Source organism: Daucus carota, chromosome 6, assembly GCF_001625215.2.
Source record: "Daucus carota subsp. sativus chromosome 6, DH1 v3.0, whole genome shotgun sequence".
Classification (NCBI taxonomy): domain Eukaryota; kingdom Viridiplantae; phylum Streptophyta; class Magnoliopsida; order Apiales; family Apiaceae; genus Daucus; species Daucus carota.
In genome coordinates this window covers 27,880,514-27,902,712 of record NC_030386.2, presented here as the reverse complement: position 1 = coordinate 27,902,712, position 22,199 = coordinate 27,880,514, and the positions used below count along the sequence as shown (strand labels likewise).

Sequence of the window (22,199 nt, the reverse complement as noted above, 5' to 3'; positions counted from 1 at the left end):
ACATTGTTGGAGCAAGTTTTTTCATCAAATGCCCTATATTATGACTTAGGACAACAAATAGGACAGCTGTTGGACTTGCTCTAAGGCACCATTATGACTATGACATTGTTGGAGCACGCTTTTCATCCAAATATCTTAAATTAGGACATATATTGTTGGACTTGCTATTATCATATGAGCTTTGGGACCTTATAAATTATAATGAACATGTAACGTTTAAAGCCCAATGATTTTATGATTAACAATAAGATATGGGCCATGCCCACAAGAATATTTGCAACAAGAAAACGAAGCCCACTTAAATAATGGCACTAAATAAAAAGAAAGCGGATAAGATAAAGAGAAATGGGCTTCCATAATCTAGCATGCCATATTGGGACTTTATAAAACCAAAAACATATGCAAGAATTCTTCCAAGTTCCAAAGAATCAATAAATTATATATATAAAGTTATTTTTACAAAATATAAACATAATTTTAAAATATCATACATATAAAATCAAAGTCAAGAAAAAACTCATTGGTGTGGTGTGTAAAATAGTATGTGTTCAAACTACTGAATCAAAATTTGTGGCTGTGTTTCTTTCAATATCATCATCATCACTGATATTTTCTTGCCCATATCATACATAGTGTAAGTCCCAGCTGGATTCTTGCTTGAGACGCCATATCTAAAATGGCTGCTGTCACAACAAGTGCTTCACTCTGTGTTTCCCAGATTTCATCTTCTTCTCTTGCCTCAGTTTCTAGTCTTAACCCCACCAGTATGTTTTTTCGCTCATATCTATGTCTTCAAGTATTGCTATAGTGTTTTATCTTCAATCTCTCTGATAGTACTTCTTGTATATTATTGAATTCTCTGTGTTTTTTGCATGCCTTGAGAGTTGAGGCTTAGTTGTTGGCTAGTTCATGGTTGCTTAACACTTTGCCTAGTGTACTTACTACTTATACTTACTCTAGCATAAGGACTTTTTTTCCTGGTTGCAGCTGCTTATTTTGTGGGCTTACCTTCGAGGAAATACAATGAGAAGAAAAGGGAGTCGGCTAGACTCAATCGTACAGTAACTGCAGCTGCAGCTGCAGCTGCTGTTGTAGCAGCACCTCCTGAGGAAGTGAAAGAGTATGTTCTACTTATACTCATTCTCATCGCGATGTACTCTGAGTAGAAGAATTATGCTTCTAGTCTTACTGGTTTAGCACTAAATTTCAATTATGACATGTGTTTGCATAATTTAGTGTTATATCCTCAAAATTTGAGAATTCTTGATTGGAAATTTTCTAGATATGTACTTCCAAGATGGGCTGATTTTGATCTTGGACGAGCGCCTATTTACTGGAAAACCATGAATGGCCTCCCTCCTACTTCAGTATGTTCAACAATGCCTAATTTTATGAACTTATCAGTTATCAGTTCTGTTTTGTCCAAACTTTTTTAATGAGTATGTTGTTATTAACATGCCAGGGCGAGAAGCTAAAGCTATTTTACAATCCTGCTGCAACCAAACTTGCTCCTAATGAAGACTTTGGGATCGCTTTTAATGGTAAAATTACATAAGTTGCTTTGAGATTCTTACTGAGACTACAGAATTTCATTTGGAAGCAAGAAAGCACAAGAAGAATGGCTGACCTGTACATATTGCAGGAGGTTTTAATCAACCTATTATGTGTGGAGGAGAGCCCAGAGCAATGCTATGTAAAACCAGAGGCAAAGCTGATCCTCCTTTTTATACAATCCAGATTTGCATACCAAAACATGGTAGGCCTTTGCATTCACTAAAGCACATTAAACGCGAATTCAGAACTGTCACTTGTACTGACTGTTTTTCTTGCAGCTATGAATCTGATCTTCTCATTTACAAATGGTACTGAGTGGGATGGTCCATACAGATTGAAGTTTGAAGTTCCAAAGAAATGGAAAAATAAACCTGTAGATTTTTTCAACGAGGTAAATTACATGCACTATATATTGGTAGATAAGCCTAAGTAATTGGGCAAGATGATTTTTAAATCATCATTGCATAAGAACCAAAAAATTAAGGCACACGCCACACAGGCTTAAGTATGCATTACATATTTGCAGAGATAGACATAACCCCGCAATGCTGATTTAATTTTAGGCGGGAATGTTTTGGATCTTGAAGTCTCAATTTCAGCTACCAAATGACTTCGCTTCAAACATATATTGACAAACTTTAGTATTTCTAATCCAGGGTCTGGCAGAAGAGTTGAGTAGAGAAGGCGCATGTGAAAAGGCTATATTTCCGGACACAAATATTGTCATAGACAGATGTGCTCTGATGGGAAATCTGACAGTTGAAGGAGTAAGTCCAAGATATATTTGTCAGTTTGAACTCAAAATTCTCATTCTTTTTTCTGACTTCTACTGATCAGATGCAATTTTAAACTTCTAATCAAGTTGCAATAACTGGTACTGTGGTACAGGGTGACCGCTGCGAGCTTGATCTTGTAAGTGGATGCACAGATATAAGCTCACCCCTGTACGACCCTCTAGCCAATGTAGATGATGGATCCTGCCCTCTTTCGGACTCTGAGGAGTAAACCAGTTACATGTTAATAGAAGGTCCATATCCTCTAGTTCTGTACAAAATATACATGTAAACATTAAACAACCTCCCAGTCATTTAGCTTATACCTTTCTGTATACTCCTAGCTTTATATGTGTACACTGCACTTCGGTATTAAAACAACCTCCCAGTCATTTTCTGACTCTTTCTGGAGGCTTACTCGGATGTTTCATGATACTAGTACATTTTTAGGAAAGAAATTATTTTAAATTACTTGCACACATCTCCTTGTAGTTTCGACATTATCTTTCTAAACTTACTTTTTTTATATTTTCGAAACTAAATTTAATTCACATATAATTATTTATTTTAATTCATATTTTCAATACTACCTCCATATCTATATATATAACTACTATTATAAATATTGGTTGTTTTTATATGCTGAAGTTTTGATACATGGGCTATTGTTATAAAATGAGAGAACAGATATAATGACTCATATTTATTTCTATTTTATCTATTTAATAATATTGGTCAGTTTGTTGACATGAAATTTTTCACTTTTGCACGTTTTAATTTATCGGATTTATTCTCATACAAACTTTTTTCAATTAGAAATTATAATAATAAAATTTTAAATCACATCGAAATATAACATATATGATATACAAACTAATTGTTGGGAGATGAAAAAATTATAGACAAATCATATTAAAAAAAAAACTCACTAATTGACGGAAAAAATCAAATTAAAAATGAATGATATTATCGATTATATGAGATCATGTGTGAGAGGATATACCGGGAACTTTTATAAATTCATTTGACTAGATTAGCAGTGTTAAGTTTAAGGTTTATATACTTCATTATTTATTTACTCCCTCCGTTTCACCGGATCTTTTACGGTTTCTTTATTTGGTCGTCCCACCCATTTTTTACATTACAAAACTTTTCTAAAATAGTTAATGGGTCTCATCACTTTCTCATTTTTTCTTCTTTTTCACACTACTTTTACTCCACTATCTCTCTTTTATATATTAAGAGCATCTCCAACAGTGTTAGGCTATAATCGCAGTCTAAATTGAATCTGTAAAACATTATGTAAAATTTGCTGAACCTATAAGACATTGTACATCAATGGTATTGGCTATATTGGTTGGCTATAATTTAAAAATAGAATGTTAGTAATATTTTAGTCTGTTAAAATAGAATATATCAGTTTAATATGGTAATAAATGATGTGCAATCATCCTACAGATTTCTTACAGACTTGTAGAGGTTCGACAAATATAGTCATCCATAAAAGTTGGCTAAAATTATAGACAATATGTTCACGTGGTTGGAGTATGATTTTTTCAACATGTCAGGCTAAATTTTTTATATTTGGATTGACAAACCACTTTTTAGCCAAGGGGTTTGTATGTTTGGGGATGCTCTAAAAATCAGTGGGTCCCACCACTTCACCCACTTTTTCTTCTCTTTTCTACTACTTTATACATATTTCTTTGAGCGGGAGGGAGTATTATAAGGAAGTGTGAATATTGACTATATATCATGTGGGTGTTTGGTGAACACTTATAAGTCCAGCTTCCGGGATTATAAGTTATGAGTACTTATTCGTACCGTTTGTGTAATAAATTAAGAAGCACTTATAAAAAATTAGGAATGCTAGCTTTTGTCTCAGGGCTTCTGCTTATTTCCCAAACACTTTAATCACTTATAAGTCTTATTTTGCTTCTAACTTCTACTCCACTTATTTATTTTAAGCAATAAACACTTATTTTAAGTTCACCCAAACAGCCCCATATATAAAATATAAATGATATACATGTGTATTACTAGTTTTAAGAGATTTGAAAAGATTGAAATGAGTGCATATCATATATAAATGGTATACACAATATGTATTATTAATTTCAAAGATTTTGTAAATTAAAATGCATTAATGTGATGTTACGCATATTAAATCTGTTTTAATTTAGTTTTTTCCAAAATCACGTAAAGAGTTGATGGCCGATTATAATCGGGTGATTGATTCATATGCATATTGGGAAATCATTATCATTATACATTCCCTATTAAGATTTAGGGGGAAAAAACGACTGAGCGGTTTATTTGCATAGTAATCTGATAACGTTCTCGTGAGTACGAGTACAAAGATTTGGAAAAATAATTTTTGGAGTTTTCTCTTTTATAAAAAACTTGTTTGTAAGGTAAGTTGTGTAATTAAGTAAAACACTATTTATGATATAAAACTAATTCTTTCACAGAAAAGTATCGAAATAATTGCAGACAAATTTGTTTTCAGAGAGTAAACTACTACCACAGTACTAGGTTAAGCAAATAGTATACAAGCTGTACATTATTTGTGAAGTGTAAGCTAGAAGAGAAGAAACACGATGAAGAAAAGCGAGACTGCAGAATGCAGCGGTGTTAGCATGGAGTTGTCTGTGAAGAACAAAAAGAAAGGCAGTGGAGCCAGGCTTTGGATGCGGATGAATAAATTAGGGCAATCAGAAGTGATCGAGTGTGACAAGTCCACCATTGTCAAGAGACTTGGCGTTCCTGCTAGAGCTTTGAGACTCATGCTCTCTCCTTACTTCTCTCATTCCTCCACTGTTCTCGGTAACCTATATCGTATTTATTATTGTATTCTTAGCCTAAACCCTGTCGGTGTGATTGTGTTTCATGGCTAATGAGTTTTCTCCCTTGGCAGCTAGGGAGAGAGCGATGATTGTCAATTTGGAGTTCATAAAAGCTATTGTGACTGCTGAAGAAATTTTGTTGCTTGAACCTCTCCGCAAAGAGGTGATTCCTTTTGTGGATCAGCTAAGGCTTCAGTTTCCCCTGAGAAGTCCCCGTAGGATGGATGGAGCAGGGCAGCTGGTGATACGTGATACTGAACATTTGACACCGCGTGGGCAGTCTGATGCTGTTGAAGTGTTTCAGGCTGAGCTTCCCTTTGAGTTTCAAATTTTGGAAATCGCTCTGGAGTTAGTCTGTACGTCTCTGGAATCAAGTGTGGCGGATCTGGAAAGAGTTGCTTATCCAATGTTAGATGAATTGGCAAGGAATGTCAGCACCAAAAACCTTGAGCGTGTTAGGAGTACAAAAAGCAACCTCACTCGCCTCCTTGCACGTGTACAGATGGTACTCAATTGTCTCTGCCTTCCTTTATTTTATACCTTATTGTTTGTACTTCTGTATGATAGTTAGGCTGAACTTGAAGTCATACTCTAATACGTAAACCTATAGAAAAAAATAGAGCTCGTGATATTGTGCCAGGGATGCATGTTCTGCAATTACATAACTAGTAATATTAGCAGTAATGTGTATTAGTGATTCAGTATGCTTACTAAGAGCTATAGTAGTACCTGAGTCAGTTCCAGTTGAGAAATCTATAAATAGGACAGGAGCATGTATTGTCTGTGGTGATTTTAATGAAATTGATCAAGTCCACCACTTCCTCTAGATTTTCTGTTCTGAACTTCTCTCTCTGAAAACATTTTCTCAACAAGTTATCTTCTAATCTCTCTGAAATCTTCTATATTTTCTCTGCTCTTCTGCTAATCTCTACTAAAATTCACTGTTTCTTTCTTGTTTAACTGCATTCCAAGCTTTTAAACACAGAGAATTACAAACATCCAGAAAATCAAAAGGTCAGTTCTGGCATATTGAGAGGTTACACTACTAAAGAAGTTGATTGGCGTCAATTCTGATACAGCGTGGAGTCGATAAATAACCTTGTAGGTAGGGACGTTACTTGTATAAGCTTGAATCATACAGTGGCTTTTAAAATAGCTTCGATGCCATCCACAGTCTTCAGAATCAAAGCCAATTTATCATGTATTAGCTCTCTGCATTGACTGATTCCTATGTTGATAGTTGAAGATGCCACTTCATATGGGTTGAAATCTGGAACTAATCCCTAGCATTGAATCCTAGGGGTCTCCTCTCTTGACAGCATCTAAGAAGAGATTTAAGGTTCAAACCTCAGTGGTGGAACATATGTCTGGGTATCTATATTTCTGTAATTGACCTTCTCCAAGAAATGCTGTAACCATTATAATGAAAAGCATAACAAAAAAGTATCCATTCCCCAATATATTATTTTCTTTATTCAGATAGAGCTGTTCTAATTTCTGTGTCCTGCTCGCCTGCGCTGATCACAATGTTACTGGCAACTTTATTTCAGGTGCTAGGCTTGTCCTGCAGTTCATAACTGCACAATATTTTCTACGATATGTTTCATACTAATATATATGTCAAACGTTCTTGTAAAATTTCATTGTAGGTGAGGGATGAAATCGAACATCTTTTAGATGACAATGAAGACATGTCTCATTTATACTTGACAAGGAAGCTGGGACAACATCAGCAATCCGAGGCTCTAATAGGATCCATGGCTTCAAATAATACAGTCGGTACATCCAGTCTTCAGCGATTTAGTTCTGTCAGGAGTGGGAGCGTAGCGGCTGGCAGCTATTCCAATGGCAAGGATGTTGAGGATCTGGAGATGTTGTTGGAGGCATATTTCATGCAGCTAGATGGCACTCGTAACAAGATATTATCAGTAAGTTCATACGCTTCTCTCTCTGGGATCCATGAAATAAATTTGTGATGACACATATCATAATCATATATCCTCAGTCTTTTTTATTGCTGTTGGTGATTGTGGTCAATGATAATAGGATCCTGTGTACTTTCAGTTCTACACACAAGTTAAGCATACACAGTCTGTTGTTGATCGGCACAACCTAAATACAGTGTTTGTAATACAGTGGTGAGGACCTATGTTACCCGGTCTCGGCTGACAAAATGTATCTGAGTGTCGGATTTCGTAATATTTTAAATTTTCACATGTTTTTAACCTTAAATAAGTGTCGGAGTGTTCAACAAAATGTATCTGAGTGTCGGATTTCGTAATATTTTAAATTTTCACATGTTTTTAACCTTAAATAAGTGTCGGAGTGTTCATACCCATGTCCGCCCATGTCCGAGTGTCGAGTGTCCGACATGGATAAAACAAAATAAACAATCGGGGTAATAGTCGTGTACCATATTCCTAACCATTTACTTGATGTAAAACCTGCAGGTTCGCGAGTACATCGACGACACAGAGGACTATGTTAACATCCAGCTTGACAATCAGCGAAATGAACTTATTCAACTACAGCTGATATTGACAATTGCAGCGTTTGCCATAGCGGTGGGGACTCTAATAGCTGGGTGTTTTGGAATGAACACTCCGTGTCAACTATACGATATAGATGGGGTTTTCAACACATTCGTTGGAGCTCTAATGGCTTTCTGTGTTGTGATTTTCTTCCTGCTTCTTGCATATGCTAGATGGAAGAACTTAATTGGGTCTTAAGCTCCTTAAGTCATCAAATATCCACCAATACGCATTATAAACGGGTCCTTATTTCTGTAATATCACTCCAATACATCGAACTTTGAGTTTATCTTTGGTTTTGTACTTCCCCTTTGTGGCTCAGATTTATTTGAGTAAAATGTGTTTGCTTCTTCACAAGCATTCTCTACAGATTTATTATCCACCATTAGGATTCTAAAGCAGATGCACGCTCAGATTCTGTACAAAAGCTCATATTGTATACGTAGAATTACAAACGAGTACATAACATAGACAAAAGTTCAAGTTTCTTGGTCACATACATGTTAAAAGTTAAAACAGAGAGTGCAATAGACAGAGCACTTGCGCTAAGACTCTTGGAGCAGTGAGCTCCTGATGACTCTTATGATGTCGGTAAGAGTTACAAGCCCTGCCAGTGAACCCATGGCATCCACCACCCATACGCGGTGGACGTGTTTGTTTAGAGCCTTGTCAACTGCTTCCCAGAGAGGTGACTCCATGTAACATGTCACCAGCTCTCTTGCGCCGCTTCTTGACAAATCTTCAGGAGCGTGAGCAGCAGGGTGCGGCTGATTTGATGAGAGTTTTTCTGTGAATTCCATCACGCTAACAGGTAACCATGATCGAAGTTGAGATATTGGGCAACCTCTTAAATCTGTGGCAGAGAACGTACCCACTAGCTTCCTTCCTTTGCCCTGTGAATGTACATACACATGAATCTGTCAATCAAGGACAACTACGAAAAACGGATTGCGAGCTTATACAAAGACAAGATAGGATATTACATCTACGAGCAGTTTGTGATCTTCATCAGAGGTTTTTGAAGCTTCAACAACAGGTACTGCGAGGAGTGAAGCAGCTCTCATGGACTTGATGGCATCAATGACTCTGGTGCGCTCAGTTACGCCAAAGACATGACCACTCATAGCTCCTAATTCATTTATACTACGGGACATAATGGCCTGTAGCTCAGATGAATTATTCTCCTTCAAGAATTTCAAGAGGTCCATCTGTGTGATCATCTGATAACATGAAGCAGACTCGACTAATTCAACTCCAGCTATATTCTCCATTTGACTGTCCATTGGTACCAGAGCCCGATGGATTCCTTTGCTAAACACTTCCATACAGTCGAGGATGCTACATACAAGATACAACGTTAGAAAGAACTTAGCCAGCTACAGATCAATAACAATATCAGATATCTCATTATCAGACTTGAAACACGTTGATGATTTATCCCATTCCCCCCAATACTCTTATCTAGTACATCAGAATGGATTATATGCATCCCCTTTAACCATAACTACCCCTAAAAAGATCTTATTCTTGTTAGGACAGCTGCAAAAATTCAAATACTCTTAACCCCTGGACTTATTACAAGGGGTATACCTAGGCTATGCCTTGCAAATCATCACTAAATAGACTTTCAATCCATCCAGGTGCACTGGACCGAAATGGTGGATGTATCACTGGAGTTGAGTTTGATACTGACAATATATTATAATTTATATGTTCTATGGCATGGACAACTAGATATACTATTTTGTTTGAGGTAGTCTTACCATAACTTAAAACTTCGGCCGAGTTCCATAAGTATCTCAATAACCCTAATATGAAACACCAGACCGAAGGTTTATAGTCCAACAGCATAGATCATAATATATTTTAGGTCAACAAGCCCTTGCAATGATTCAAAAACATAGAACGACAGAAAATTGTCCTAGGCATTGAAGGTGCATGAAACCACTGGCTCCAAGCAAGTGAAAAGAGATGCAGAATTCTACTACTACTAGTACTACTTATACCATGCTTTTTCTCTAATTATGTTTCTAGGCACCAGTGATCTATAAAAAATAGAAAGGCCCAGTACTCTGGCCTTTGCATTCGTTAGGTAGACAGCTGCCCATGCTGAGAACATTCGGCAACACTGAATTTCCATGTTCTGAACCAATATACTACATTTACATAGCCTAGGCATTAAATAAAAATATCCATTCCTAGAAACCCCATACAGAAATAGTAACACTAACAGGGCATAGTTTTAACCTGCTAAGATATCTCCTCTGCAAAGAACAGGGGATATTCAAGACCTAGTTATGGCATTAGCGACATTAATTTACTCTGCACCATACACTTCCAATCAGCGGATTTTACTAGCAAGCAGCTTAATTTCTTCAACAGAAATATATCTATATCCTGGCTTACACTAAAAACGTAACTTACTATCTCGAATAAGTAGAAGTAAACTTCTTCCTAGTGAGTTATTATGAATTTGGGTGCTTAAATAGACTACATATAAATTACAAATCATATTATTTAAAAAAATCAAATACAGTCAATTAGAGGGCTCGGCCATAAAACCAGGACCACTGACTGACACCTCTTTTAATCAGCTTTAAACCCAATTGAGGTGAACTGAGTTCTATCTTACTCTTCTTCAACAAACTTCTTGCTTATAATTACTCAATTGCCCCAAAAGCTCCAACTGAAGATGCATAATAATACCCTCTCAGACCTACTAGTAAAGGGGATATCATCATACCTACTTAAAATTCAGTAAAAATTCTTAAATTAGGCTCTGTCGGTTTGTAAGGACTGCGATCCCTAATTACCTTTGATATTATGATTTGTGCTCATTTTATCGCACACTTGATTCCTTACATACAATGCCTAGACAAGTTCAAATCATTTTCAAGTGAGTTTCAGTATAATATAATGCTAATTAGAAACTACTAGCATATTATTCCTTACTGAATTAGATGACATGAGCTAGATAGTCCTCGAAACACAGATCACAAAAGGCCTAAATAAATGGAAATAAAAAGTAGTGAGTATTAGGATTAAGACTTGTTACCTAGTACTAGGATTGAGTGTCCAGAGACTAAGGCTCTCAAGACACTGTCCGATGAGCGAAGACACCGGCACCGCCATCTTCTGCTCAAGCTCATCAATCCCATCGCCGCCGCCATTATCCGTTCCACCACCAGCAATATGTGCCAAAATATCAAGCATAGTCACCATTCCAATATAGTGTTTTCTCACCACACCCGTTTGCTTATCAGCCTCCAATATCATCGACCCTCCGGCCCCTATCCACTTCCCCGGCGGCGCCGCCACCGGGACAGCCACCACCCTGTTGGCCACCAAGGCGTTCATGGTGTGGGCCAGGGTTGCCGTGTACGGCACCTCCACTAACCTCCGCTTATCGGCCGGCATCACATCACTCACTTTCAGAACCCTGAATTTAACACCACCACTTTGCATATCCATCTGCATCTTGATTCAAACTTGAGATATTTTTATCTTCTTTTTCTTTTTCTTACATGAGTGCATGTACATGTATCTATAACTATATAAGCACATGGTCATGGATGGATAGATGTTAGTGTACGTGTCCAGACAAAAGCTGCATGGCTACTCTGTGCAGGACACGTGTCTAGCTGACTAAGGTTTCTTGAATATTGTGTGTAATTTTTTAGTGAACTGGTTTGGTTCAGCCCGACGATTTTTTTACAGAGAAAAGGCAGCACACAGAAATGTGTTACAGTGCTGAATTGCTGAAAAAGATAGACATGGATTACAGCCAGGGTTACGTGGTAACGTGGGGATAAAACAGGAACAATTTTTTGCTGATACCGAAGAAGACTGCCCACAGAGACTACTTTCGGTGTGCAGTGACAGGGATGTACATTGGGGTAAGGTCGTAGGCCGATTAATCTCTGCTGCTCCCGAATCGATTTTAAATTAGTACTCCAATAGAAAAAACACAAAATTAGTAGCATTCATCCAATAGAAAAAAAAACACAAAAAGCTTCAAATGAAAAAAAAACCTACAATGAGTATTTCTCCGTGGATGACACTAAAAAAAATATGCTATACATTCACATCTACCTAATAACGTTTGTTCTTTGGTTTTCCAGAAGATAAATAGGATACTTTCCAATTTACACATAAATGTCTTGTAAATATCATGTTCAACATTATCTACTTATTTTGTTTCAATATGAATCACTCGTATAGTTTTTTTTATTAGTTTTTTGAAAAAACACATTTGTCAGCTAATTAATTTAGAACCCCAAACATGTGTACAAAAATAGGAATCACAAAATTTGAAACCAAAAACTTTAGAGTTTATAATCTGTTAAAAGCATCAAGTATGATAACTTGATAAGTATCCCTTCCCTAGTTCGAAGTTTTTTTGACCTTTTCTTATTAAACTATTGTAGTTCTAGCAAGGAGAGACTTCACCAAGCACACGGCTTGCAACAGATTCTATATTTAACACTACGCCGGAGTCAGATCTCTGCATCCTACAACGTTCCATTTCTAACTATAATTCCCCTGTAACAGTCTTGGGGAGCATGAGGTATATACAGTTCACTTTGATAGGAGTTGTTACGAACTGGCTACAGCAGGGTTTGTACTAGGGCCTGCACCATTTTCATTAGGAGGCACGGTGCCCCACCTTCCCTCTGATTCCAAAGGTTCAAGAACGTGAACGCCACCATCATTAAGTCCCAAAGCGAACTGATTAGGATCATTTGGATGAGCTGTGATGACAAGCGGATACACCCTAGAGCTGCATAATTGTAGCAAAAGTTAAAGAACGATAAATGATCGTGTCAGTTCATAAACTGATTAGTAAATCTGTCCGTATTTAGCACACATACCTTGGATTCGCAGGTAAATAAGCTGTGGGACTAATCCGACACCTCAGACTGAGCGCTGTGGCAGTAAAGACATTAATGCTCCCGTCCTCAAGAGCCGCATATACTGCCTGGCTGTCGCATGAATACGTAGCATCAGTGATTGAGCCATTTGATTCTTTGGGAAGCCACTGCAAAACAAAATGCATTCATGCCAAGCATATCAGAAATATTGGCAAGAAGAACAAGTTCATTCATATAGACAAATAAACAGGCCCCTATCTCAATTCTCCCTATATTTTACAACTGCAAGTCATCTATAATAAAATGTAGTGCTTCTAAAGAAAATCACGCCCCCTTTTTAAAAACATGGCAGTTGGAAGTTGAAAAAATTGAACTCAACTCAAGTAAGAAACCAAGACATCAGATATTTAAGTAAACTTAGTACGTGTACCTGTTTAATGCAATCAAGCTTTGGCGCCTCATAAAGTGCTAGCTGAGTTTCATGGACAACCAGCACATGAGTTTGGTCTTGATGAAACTGTACACGGGTCTGCCCAAGAGGGTTTGGTGCTCGACCAGCAGGAATCTGCAAAAATTTACTGGCTTGCTTCTCCCATCCGTCCATGCTCCAAACACAAATCTGAAAAAAGTATAACAATGACCAAAGAACATCAAGAGACATATCGACAGACACATATGGCATCTAGATATAACATCATCAAAATGTGGCGAAGATGTTGATCACTTACGTGACATCTTTTTACATATGGCAAAAAAAGTTGATTATTTGCATAGCCGTACCTGAGCATCAGCTCCTGATGATACAAGAATATTTAGAACATTGGAAAATGCAAGCCCAGTAACCCTCTTCTGATGACCTTTTAACTTGCTTTTCACCTATGCAATTGAATAATTAGACACATATTCACTTAAGATACAAAATTTTAGGTGTAAAGTACTGGTAAAGACCTCGTCAACCCGAACATTGTAAATCTGTATTGAAGAGTCCTCCATGCCAATTGCAATAATGTTATTATCTTGTGGATGGAAGGCAAGAAATGTTGCAGCAGGAGGTGGGGGCATAAATGTTGTCATAGTCTGCACAAAAAGTGTATCAAAGATCTTACCACATATTTTTTAATTAAGGAACAAAAAATACCAAACCACGTTAATATATAGGCCGACTTTAGCTGTGGAAGTAGTTACCTTGAATGTCATCATGTTAAACAAAGAAATTTTTCCTCCGGAGGCAGACATGACATATGAATCATTCTTTGAAAGAGCAAAACAAGGGACGGCGTCTTCCGGTTTTGTTTCACTAATATCGTTGGTCATTAGTATGCCACTTGAAGGTTGCCATAACTGTGGTGGGACATTAGTAGTTGCCTACAAATAGAAGGATATTAGTAAGACAAGGATAACAGCTCAAAACTGTATTACAGATTAAGAAGCCAAAAAAAGTACCTTTCCGCTCATATTCCGTTCATTTCTCTGCCATTTCCAAAGTTTGTGCACAGCATTACATGCTAAAGCCAATATGGCCCCTCCTGAATTTGTATAGATTAACCTGGCAATCTGATATGATGATGAAAACTATGAGCAGGTGCACTAAAGAACAGAAACCCCAGCGAGACGGTCACAGATAATAATGGCTACTGATTCACAAGGACTTGAGCACAATTACGCAGTGAACATCACGTCACTTAAATCTATTTATTGATATAATGCATATACCCCACCTTACCAGTTCTTCAATCACATGAAAAAGATGTTGATATTAAACTTAATCATTACCTACATTATGCCCATATGATAAATTTTGGCCAGGAAAAAAAGTTAAAGCACAACTGATAGATACATACTCGTACTGATAATAAAATGTCAGGAAGTCTGAGCGACTGAAGTTGAGCTTGTTCATTGATTTCTGCCAGCTTCCAAATCTTAGACTTCTCCATTTCATCAGTTATCCTGGGGTTTACATCAGGCAAAGATCGACTGTCTCCATTCTACATGATATAAATAACTAAATTTAGCCTACGATAAAGAAAACTAGCAGCAATGTCTAGCCTCCTCCAATCAATAGATTACAATATCCAATTGTCAAACCACCACAGTATATATATCGAACAAAAAAAATTTGACTAGTGATAACAGAACAAAAAATGGCAAAACATGCAACTCTTCAAAGAGAAGTATCCTTCTCCACATAAAACTAATATCTGCACTTACTAGCGGCACAATAGCTGTAACTGGTGCACTTCTTTCCATTGCACCAATGTTTGGTACAGCGGACAAACTGGAAGCACCATATGCTCCGATAACAGGTGACTGTCAATGATCGATGTACGTAAAAATTCATTACCAGCTTAGAAACATGTAAAAATGTATGTATTAGGTTTGCAGTTTTACCTTTGCAACATTTCCAGAAATCCTAGAAGCATCAAGTGCCCGATTGTCAACTGTACGAACAAGACGAAGACCTTCAGCATTCCCCAATATTTTCACGCCATTCTCACTTGTTGAAACAGCCAAAAGTATGCCTTCTTTGCTAAATCGGATGCAAGGTGAAGCCTAAAAGAAAGCAACATATAAAATACAGGTAGCAAGGAGATGATTCTGTAACTCAATTTAACAAGTCATTCAATTAATACCGGTAATCCACCATCTGCATCAGTAGTCATCAAGAGGTTAACATTATCCACATCCCAGAACTTGATAACAAACTCATCCCCCGCAACCAAAAACTTGTTCTTCGTTGTATCAAATTGAACAACACCCATGGATCGCTTCCCAAGACCAACATAACTTCGCTTGACAGCACCTTCACTTTCATTCCATTCAACAATATGGGATTCTCCATCTTTACTAGTCCCACATGAAAAAAGTCTGCAATTTACCCAGGAGAGAAAGAAAAGATACAAGGTATCTGGAAGATTAAGCCACCAGCTTGAAAGCATTGGAAACAAAGAAATCAGAGAACTAGAAAAGCATCTTGTACCTTGTCCCATCAGCACTATAGGCCATTCTTGTACAAGATTGTCCTGGTGCGTCATAATCAACTCGAGAACCCAAATTGTCATATAGCCAGGCCTTGATCTTCCCATCGACAGATGTTGAAAAAATGAACTGATACAAGACTCAAGACAGTTATTTAACTGAAACATTCTAGAATTAAGATGAGCAAGGACCTATATAGTTTCTGCTTTCTATCTAATTAATCTACTTCAAGTCACATACTTGCACCGTCTTTACCTCACTAGTACACATATCCTCAATCTTTATATCTGTATCTTAACTAATACAAAGAAGGCATTCATTAATAATTAGTACCTGAATGTTTTCCTTATGATGGGGGCATACAGAATAGACAGGTGCCTCGTGACCCTCAAACGTGAACTGCTTAGCGCCTGTTGCAACATCCCATACCTGCATAATTCTAAGCTCTTAATATAACATTTATGACCTATTAATTTTGTATGATATATATGGTAACAACACAGACCTTGATAGCCTTGTCCTCTCCGCAAGTTATAATGCAAAGTTGTTTGTTGGGGTGTGAAAAAGCAAGATCACTAACATTACCAACATGAGCATCAATCTGGAGAATTAGTCATTATTAACTTAATTAAACAAAATCAATACATAAGAATTAACAAATGACACTAGATAGAACATATAACTACATGGTTGCTTCAAGTTCAATACACATTACAGACCTCTAGGCGGTTCCGCAATTCATCACCCCCATGGAAAGAATATATATGCACTATGTGCTTAGAGTAAGCAACACCTGAAGGAAAGAATAGAATATAGATCAAAACAACTAATCATCAGCACAATTATCTCCAAATATATCAATGTCTCATCATTGGTACATATTAAATTTAATAGAGTAAGAGTGCCTTGACAAATGTACATAAATACATATAGAAATGTGTGTGTGTGTGTGTGTGTGTGTGTGTGTGTGTGTTTAATAGAGTAAACGATTTAAACATGCACACGCACATGATACATCCAAAAACTTTAATGATATTGGAAGTGTCCATACTCCATTCAAAGTTTAGGGAAACAAACAAGATAAGAAATCTGAAATGTACCAAGTAATGTGCCATCAGGACTCCACATCACACGGTTGACTGATGCAGTATATTCATTCGCTAACGATGCCTGTACAATGTGACAGACAACAATAAGATAAGTTGTGGGAGCAAGAGAAGGAATTCAAACCTTGGCATAATTATCGGGTACATTTGCTTACTTGTAGAATCACTGAACATGACCCAAGGTCCCATACTTTGAAATTCTTAAAAGCAAGTCTGTCCCTGCTACCTACTTCCCACACTGCAATATCACCTATGTTCGTCCCCACTGACATGTAAAAATATAAAGATATAAGATCAGTTAGTTCATTCCAGAGTTCAAGTAAAGCTAACAATTACTATATCTCAGTAAACGCTAACCAAGAAGAAGAGTTTGTTCCACCGGATGGAAATCCATGCTTCTGACAGCAGAACCTTGGTTCAAATTGGCAAGAACAGTCTTTGGCAAGTCATCAGACGAATATGAAGTGTTAGGATGGGTCTGGCTGGGATATGTGACAGGTAAAATATTGATAGGAAGATTGTTGCCCTGCGAAGTCTGAGTCAGATAAGGATCAGAAAAAACCAATTCGAGAAGCTAATAATAAAGGGAAGGACAGAAAAGTACATTTTGCAGAAACAAAGTTTTCCCATATAACCACAACTGCGCATTATAAAACCGGAATAATATCTACAGTAACTCAAAAATATAGATAAATGTAACAATACAATCAACAAATATTAATTAAATACTTATTCTTTACCCAAAAGGGCCCAGAGAAACTTGTAAAATCTGACACACAGTGACAGTTTAAAAAAGGCAGAGGACCAGTTGAGAGCAAGTTGTGTTGGACAGTACCTCATCCATTAATCCAAAAGGCCTAGCTCTCTTCAGTGCATGATCAGAATCTGCAGTATGATAATCCATTGCTGGATTAGTAGTAGGAGTCCTAGGACGCTTCAGCATAGATGCTATCAAAAATTATTTAGAGTAAGGAAATGCTATCACAAATTATAGGGGAATAAGGGAAGTGTAAGTCTTAGCTATGATACTGAAGTGGTGACCCCTTCATCAATGGAAAACATATAGATATGCAGTCACGATATTCACAATGAAAGCTGTGCAACAAGTATATGTATAAATACGTTCCTTAAATGTTGACTTCAGCTCTTTTTTACAATAGTCGATACAATTTTTATAACATGCACACATTCCTACCCTTACATACTGCGTGTAATATATCCTAGAGATTTTATAAAGACTGATGACTAGAAGTTTACTTTCGCCAACACCTTCTCACAAGGAAGGTTCTATAACTTCAAATTATATAAACTATAGCAGACTGCAAGTGCATATATCATCTAACTCGGCACTAGGGAGATTTGGTAATAGAAATGCTAACTAAAGGTGTGTAATTTTTCCGCTACAATCAGATAACCATATACCATGTATAGACATGAAAAATAAAAATTCCAGCTGTCTAATATATAATGTATTTAAGTATTGGTACAGTAAGAATTAGGTTTTAGACCCCCTCTAATATCTGTTAAATACTTAATAGTGGGGCAAATGAAGTGCCAAAAATGGGCTCCGTTATACTTAAGTGAGAACATAAAAAAGTACTGCCAAATATTAGTTACATAAAGTAAAAGATATTACCAGCATTATTAGGAGCACTTAAGCTTATTGGACCTCCAGGAATTCCTTGATGCGGCATGGTGGAAGGGTTAGCCATCCATCCTCCGAGAGAGGCAGTAATAGAGGCTGGTGAAGCCTGGAATGGCTGAATGGTAAAAAGAAGGGGAAATGGTCACATGTCGAACAATAATAATCAGAACCCTAATCAAAGTCTAGCAATTAATAAAAGGAGACATGTTTTGCTAACTTACACCATGAGCACCTAGAGGCGGAAAACCACCTACTTTAGGCATGGATCCCATAAGCTGATTGGTCACAGGAGAGGGAACCCGGGCACCATTTGCTTGGCCACATGAATGATCCACAAATAGGGTTTTGATGTCAGGGTTAGACTTCGGATTCTTGCAGAGCTGATGCTGCCAATTTAAACTGCAAATGGGAAAATAAAGGTAATGTGAGTAATTTTCTGAGGCATCCATAATAGACAGTTCAAATAATACTTACCTCTGATTTATCAACGTCCGCAATCTTGAGTTTTTCAAAGTGGGAAACTGAAGTTTATCTCGAAAAAGTGGATTTGCCTCTATCAACTTTTTCAGCTCCCCGAGCATTATAGACCTTGCTTGACTAGTATCGCCATATTTCGAGAGTTGTTCATTCTCCCTAGAAATTGGTAGTAATTTATCAAATTTCAATAAAATTAAAAATCTGAGGTTATATAGTCTTGATCCACAACTACTGGTTTTAACATCCAGTTTCTATATAAGAATGCTTAGCATGCCATCCAAGATCTCGGCAAACAGAGTGTGTGAGATTGTGGGGCCGTTTGGGCAAGCTTAAAAGAAGTGACTTCTTGCTTAAACTAGAGAAGTGGAGCAGAAGTGAGAAGTAAATAAGTTAATAAAGTGTTTGGAAAAGAAGCAGAAGCTGTGAGAGAGAAGCTAACATTCTCAGCTTCTTAAAAGTGCTTCTACTTCTTTACACAAACAGGTCAAAAGAAGCAGAAGCAAGAAGCAGCTTCTGCTTCTTGGAAACAAACAGGCCCTGTAATTTTGCAAAATGCACTTCTATAAGATTAATGCATACAAGTCCATGCACCAAACAAATATCTTAACCATTATCTGTCCAATCTTTAGCTATATAGTGGCGCCAAATAGATGACGAAAAAAGACTTAACAAGTCAAATATATCATGAACAGAACACCACTTTCTTGTTAGCCCAAGTCTTTCAATAAAGTTTATTAAAGAAAAGATATGAACTAATGAGACTAAAAAACCCAAAAATTAAAATTGTTAAGAAGCAAACTTAAAAAGCTAAAGAAGAAATCCAAGCGTTCTCCACAACAGAATATTAAGCAAGGGAGCAAAACACTTGATGAAGCGCAAGAAGCACGTAATCACAGTTTAAGCATACTTTGCAACATTTTCCAATAGCAAAAGGTTTAGCCAAATTATAAAAGTGACATGAAGAAACACAAAGAGTATCAAAACAATCAAATTGACTAAAATAATCACTTCAACACAAAACTGCAATATATCACATTTCAATTTCAACAACTATTCATTCAGTGAGAGAGAGAGAGAGAATAACAGAAGACGAATAAACCACCATACCTAAAATTTGGCAGTGTCAAGAGCAGAGTAATTTCCTTAAAAAGATCATCATTAAATGTGGAAAAGACTTTCAAATCCTTCCTTAAAACTTCCACCGCCTTCCCGTAGTCAGGCCTAAATCAAATAAAAACACAAAAAATAACATCCATCATATTTAATTAACCAAAAAACAAACACACTTACATACGGTGATTAAACACAAGAACTTACTTATCCAAAGCTTCCAGGTACTTCTGTTTCCGAATCTCAAAGAATATTTTCATAGAGTACCGATTATCATCAACCTTAGTAAACCCAGACAGATACTTTTCAACTTCATCCCATTCTCCATTCGTCACCGTATCTTCGAAATACTTCATATTAAAATAAAACCCTGATTCCTTCTCCAACCTTCACACCATCAAAAACCCCAATCGAAACCATTAACCAAAAATCAATCAAAAAAAACAAGCAAAAAACCCACTCAATACAGACATAAACACTACAACAAATATTAAAAGTTCCATAACATTTATCATTCTCCACTATATAAAAAAATTCCCAACACTTTCAAAAAATTCTAATCACTTCGATAAAAATTTCCGAACAATGTACAAAAAAGTGCAAAACAATAATAAATCACGTGTTCTCCCGCTGAAACAGTTTTCAATAAATAAACGAAATCGATAGCACAGAAAGCCGAACCTATGGACTGTATCCTTAAATTTCTCCTCATCCAAGAACTGAAGTATGAGAAACACAAGCTCTCTGCTAAGCGAAGACATCTCTGCCCCCTCTATCAACACAATCCCCTGCAGATCCACACAATTTCAACCAAAATTAGGGTTTCATATACACACATCTATACATACACATGTAAACACACATCAAACACAATTAACAGCACGTGTAATTGCAATCACACCTATACATACACCTATACATACATACCAGTCGAGATCGAACGCGAGGATATAGCGAGTTGTAGTGGTCCGATGAAGACGCAACTCGTTTTTATCACTGCAATTTCGGTATTAAAATAATTTTATTTTCAACACTAGTGCGAGAATTGGTGAGAGAGTCAAGAGAGATATATATAGGGGCGTCTATGTATTGATACAGAGCTTTCAATTAAAGGGCTCACGGAATGAGAAACTTGTGAGTGTGTCACGTGACATGTGGCGCGTGCGTACACGATGTAAACGTGGATCTGACGCAGCTGTCAGAAATTGACTTGTGCGTTCACGCGGCGAATGGGGTGTTTTGGGTGCTGCGCGTGGGCTTAGTTTTCGAGGGGCGTGAAAGGGATTTTTAGATAAGATGGTTGAAATTTTGGGTGAATTGAAATTTGGTTTTTTATTTATTGATAGAGGTGCCTGCTTATATGGATATAAGAGAGTGTGATTATTGGTGATAAGAGCGATTTGGAATTCAATTATTGGAGGAAGAAAAGTGTGCGTATCGATTATTTAGAGAGTCTACCTATTGGTTGTCCAAATTTTGTATCGGTAATGTTTATTTAATTTTTTAAAAAAAATTGTTGCCTAGAAAATAAGTAGATTAAAAAATTATCATAAAACAAATATGAAAAAAAATTACATGTTTTAAATGTATGTTGATTATAAAAAAAATATTATAAAAAATATGTGAATATGAAAACCATTTTACATATTGTATTTTGGCAGATAAACTATTTACATTTAAAAAAGTATCATTATAAGAAATAAGTATATTTCATTTAAATATAATATAAAATTATATAAAATCTATGTAATAAATAAATGAATTGCAAATTTACTAAACGCATAGAATATATTAATTTAAGATTTAAAAGAATGTTAAATACTGTATTTTTTATGATAACTATTTAGTTCATTAAAATAAACAAATTTCCTAAATATATATTTAATAATGTGAAAAAATTTATCTTGGTTTGATTGGTTTACACTCTTTAATAATGATGGACCCCATCTTCACACCAATCACATCAATTAAGATATTGTAAATTCATGGATTTTAATGCTTTGCGTGTGCTCATCGGCACCCAGCAGACAACTGAATTACATAATGCACTAAATATATTAGATTTGAAATTTAAAGAAAGTGAAACTAATTTTTTCCAACATACATGTAATATATCACAAGTTAGAAAGAATTGAAACCGATTTTATTTTTATGACATTCAATCAGGATTTAAAAGAAGTGAAACTAAACATCTTTTATCATGATTCAAATACTCTAAATAGACGTATGCTTTAAGTAAATTTTACGGTAATGCTTCTTGAATACTTGTCACGGAATAAAATTTTGTTTCATGCGAACTACTCAAAGTAA

General features: G+C 36.4%; 4 protein-coding genes across 9 annotated transcripts; 2 read left to right on the top strand and 2 right to left on the bottom strand.

The window, feature by feature from the left end:
* The first annotated feature begins 519 nt into the window (after positions 1-519).
* LOC108225099 (protein POST-ILLUMINATION CHLOROPHYLL FLUORESCENCE INCREASE, chloroplastic) lies at positions 520-2,804 on the top strand. The gene is made up of 8 exons (XM_017399914.2): positions 520-764; positions 988-1,120; positions 1,283-1,367; positions 1,463-1,541; positions 1,643-1,756; positions 1,833-1,945; positions 2,211-2,321; positions 2,443-2,804. Exons 1-8 carry the CDS (start codon positions 677-679, stop codon positions 2,557-2,559), a joined length of 840 nt encoding a protein of 279 aa, XP_017255403.1. The 5' UTR covers positions 520-676; the 3' UTR covers positions 2,560-2,804.
* Positions 2,805-4,850: 2,046 nt separating this feature from the next.
* On the top strand, positions 4,851-8,083 carry LOC108227193 (magnesium transporter MRS2-4). The gene is made up of 4 exons (XM_017402222.2): positions 4,851-5,153; positions 5,245-5,678; positions 6,823-7,101; positions 7,624-8,083. The coding sequence occupies exons 1-4, from the start codon at positions 4,928-4,930 to the stop codon at positions 7,900-7,902; spliced, it is 1,218 nt and encodes a 405-aa protein (XP_017257711.1). The 5' UTR covers positions 4,851-4,927; the 3' UTR covers positions 7,903-8,083.
* LOC108227194 (SNF1-related protein kinase regulatory subunit gamma-like PV42a) lies at positions 8,065-11,249 on the bottom strand. Its single transcript, XM_017402223.2, has 3 exons — positions 10,760-11,249; positions 8,688-9,042; positions 8,065-8,597 (listed from the first exon to the last, which is right to left on the bottom strand). Exons 1-3 carry the CDS (start codon positions 11,179-11,181, stop codon positions 8,250-8,252), a joined length of 1,125 nt encoding a protein of 374 aa, XP_017257712.1. The 5' UTR covers positions 11,182-11,249; the 3' UTR covers positions 8,065-8,249.
* Positions 11,250-11,989: 740 nt separating this feature from the next.
* Positions 11,990-20,969, bottom strand: LOC108227192 (topless-related protein 4). 6 transcript variants are annotated; one of them, XM_017402216.2, is made up of 26 exons: positions 20,817-20,969; positions 20,571-20,677; positions 20,097-20,276; positions 19,887-20,000; positions 18,777-18,935; positions 18,524-18,701; positions 18,294-18,417; positions 17,493-17,605; positions 17,015-17,192; positions 16,813-16,922; positions 16,652-16,721; positions 16,271-16,344; positions 16,057-16,152; positions 15,885-15,980; positions 15,553-15,680; positions 15,206-15,440; positions 14,964-15,125; positions 14,784-14,882; positions 14,417-14,560; positions 14,019-14,129; positions 13,761-13,940; positions 13,524-13,652; positions 13,356-13,451; positions 13,006-13,194; positions 12,576-12,742; positions 11,990-12,484 (listed from the first exon to the last, which is right to left on the bottom strand). In XM_017402216.2, exons 2-26 carry the CDS (start codon positions 20,648-20,650, stop codon positions 12,301-12,303), a joined length of 3,396 nt encoding a protein of 1,131 aa, XP_017257705.1. In that variant the 5' UTR covers positions 20,651-20,677; positions 20,817-20,969; the 3' UTR covers positions 11,990-12,300. The 6 variants fall into 6 exon arrangements, with proteins under 6 accessions (XP_017257705.1, XP_017257706.1, XP_017257707.1 ...); XM_017402217.2 differs by having other exon boundaries at positions 17,015-17,183; XM_017402218.2 differs by having other exon boundaries at positions 17,493-17,563.
* Positions 20,970-22,199: the final 1,230 nt, after the last annotated feature.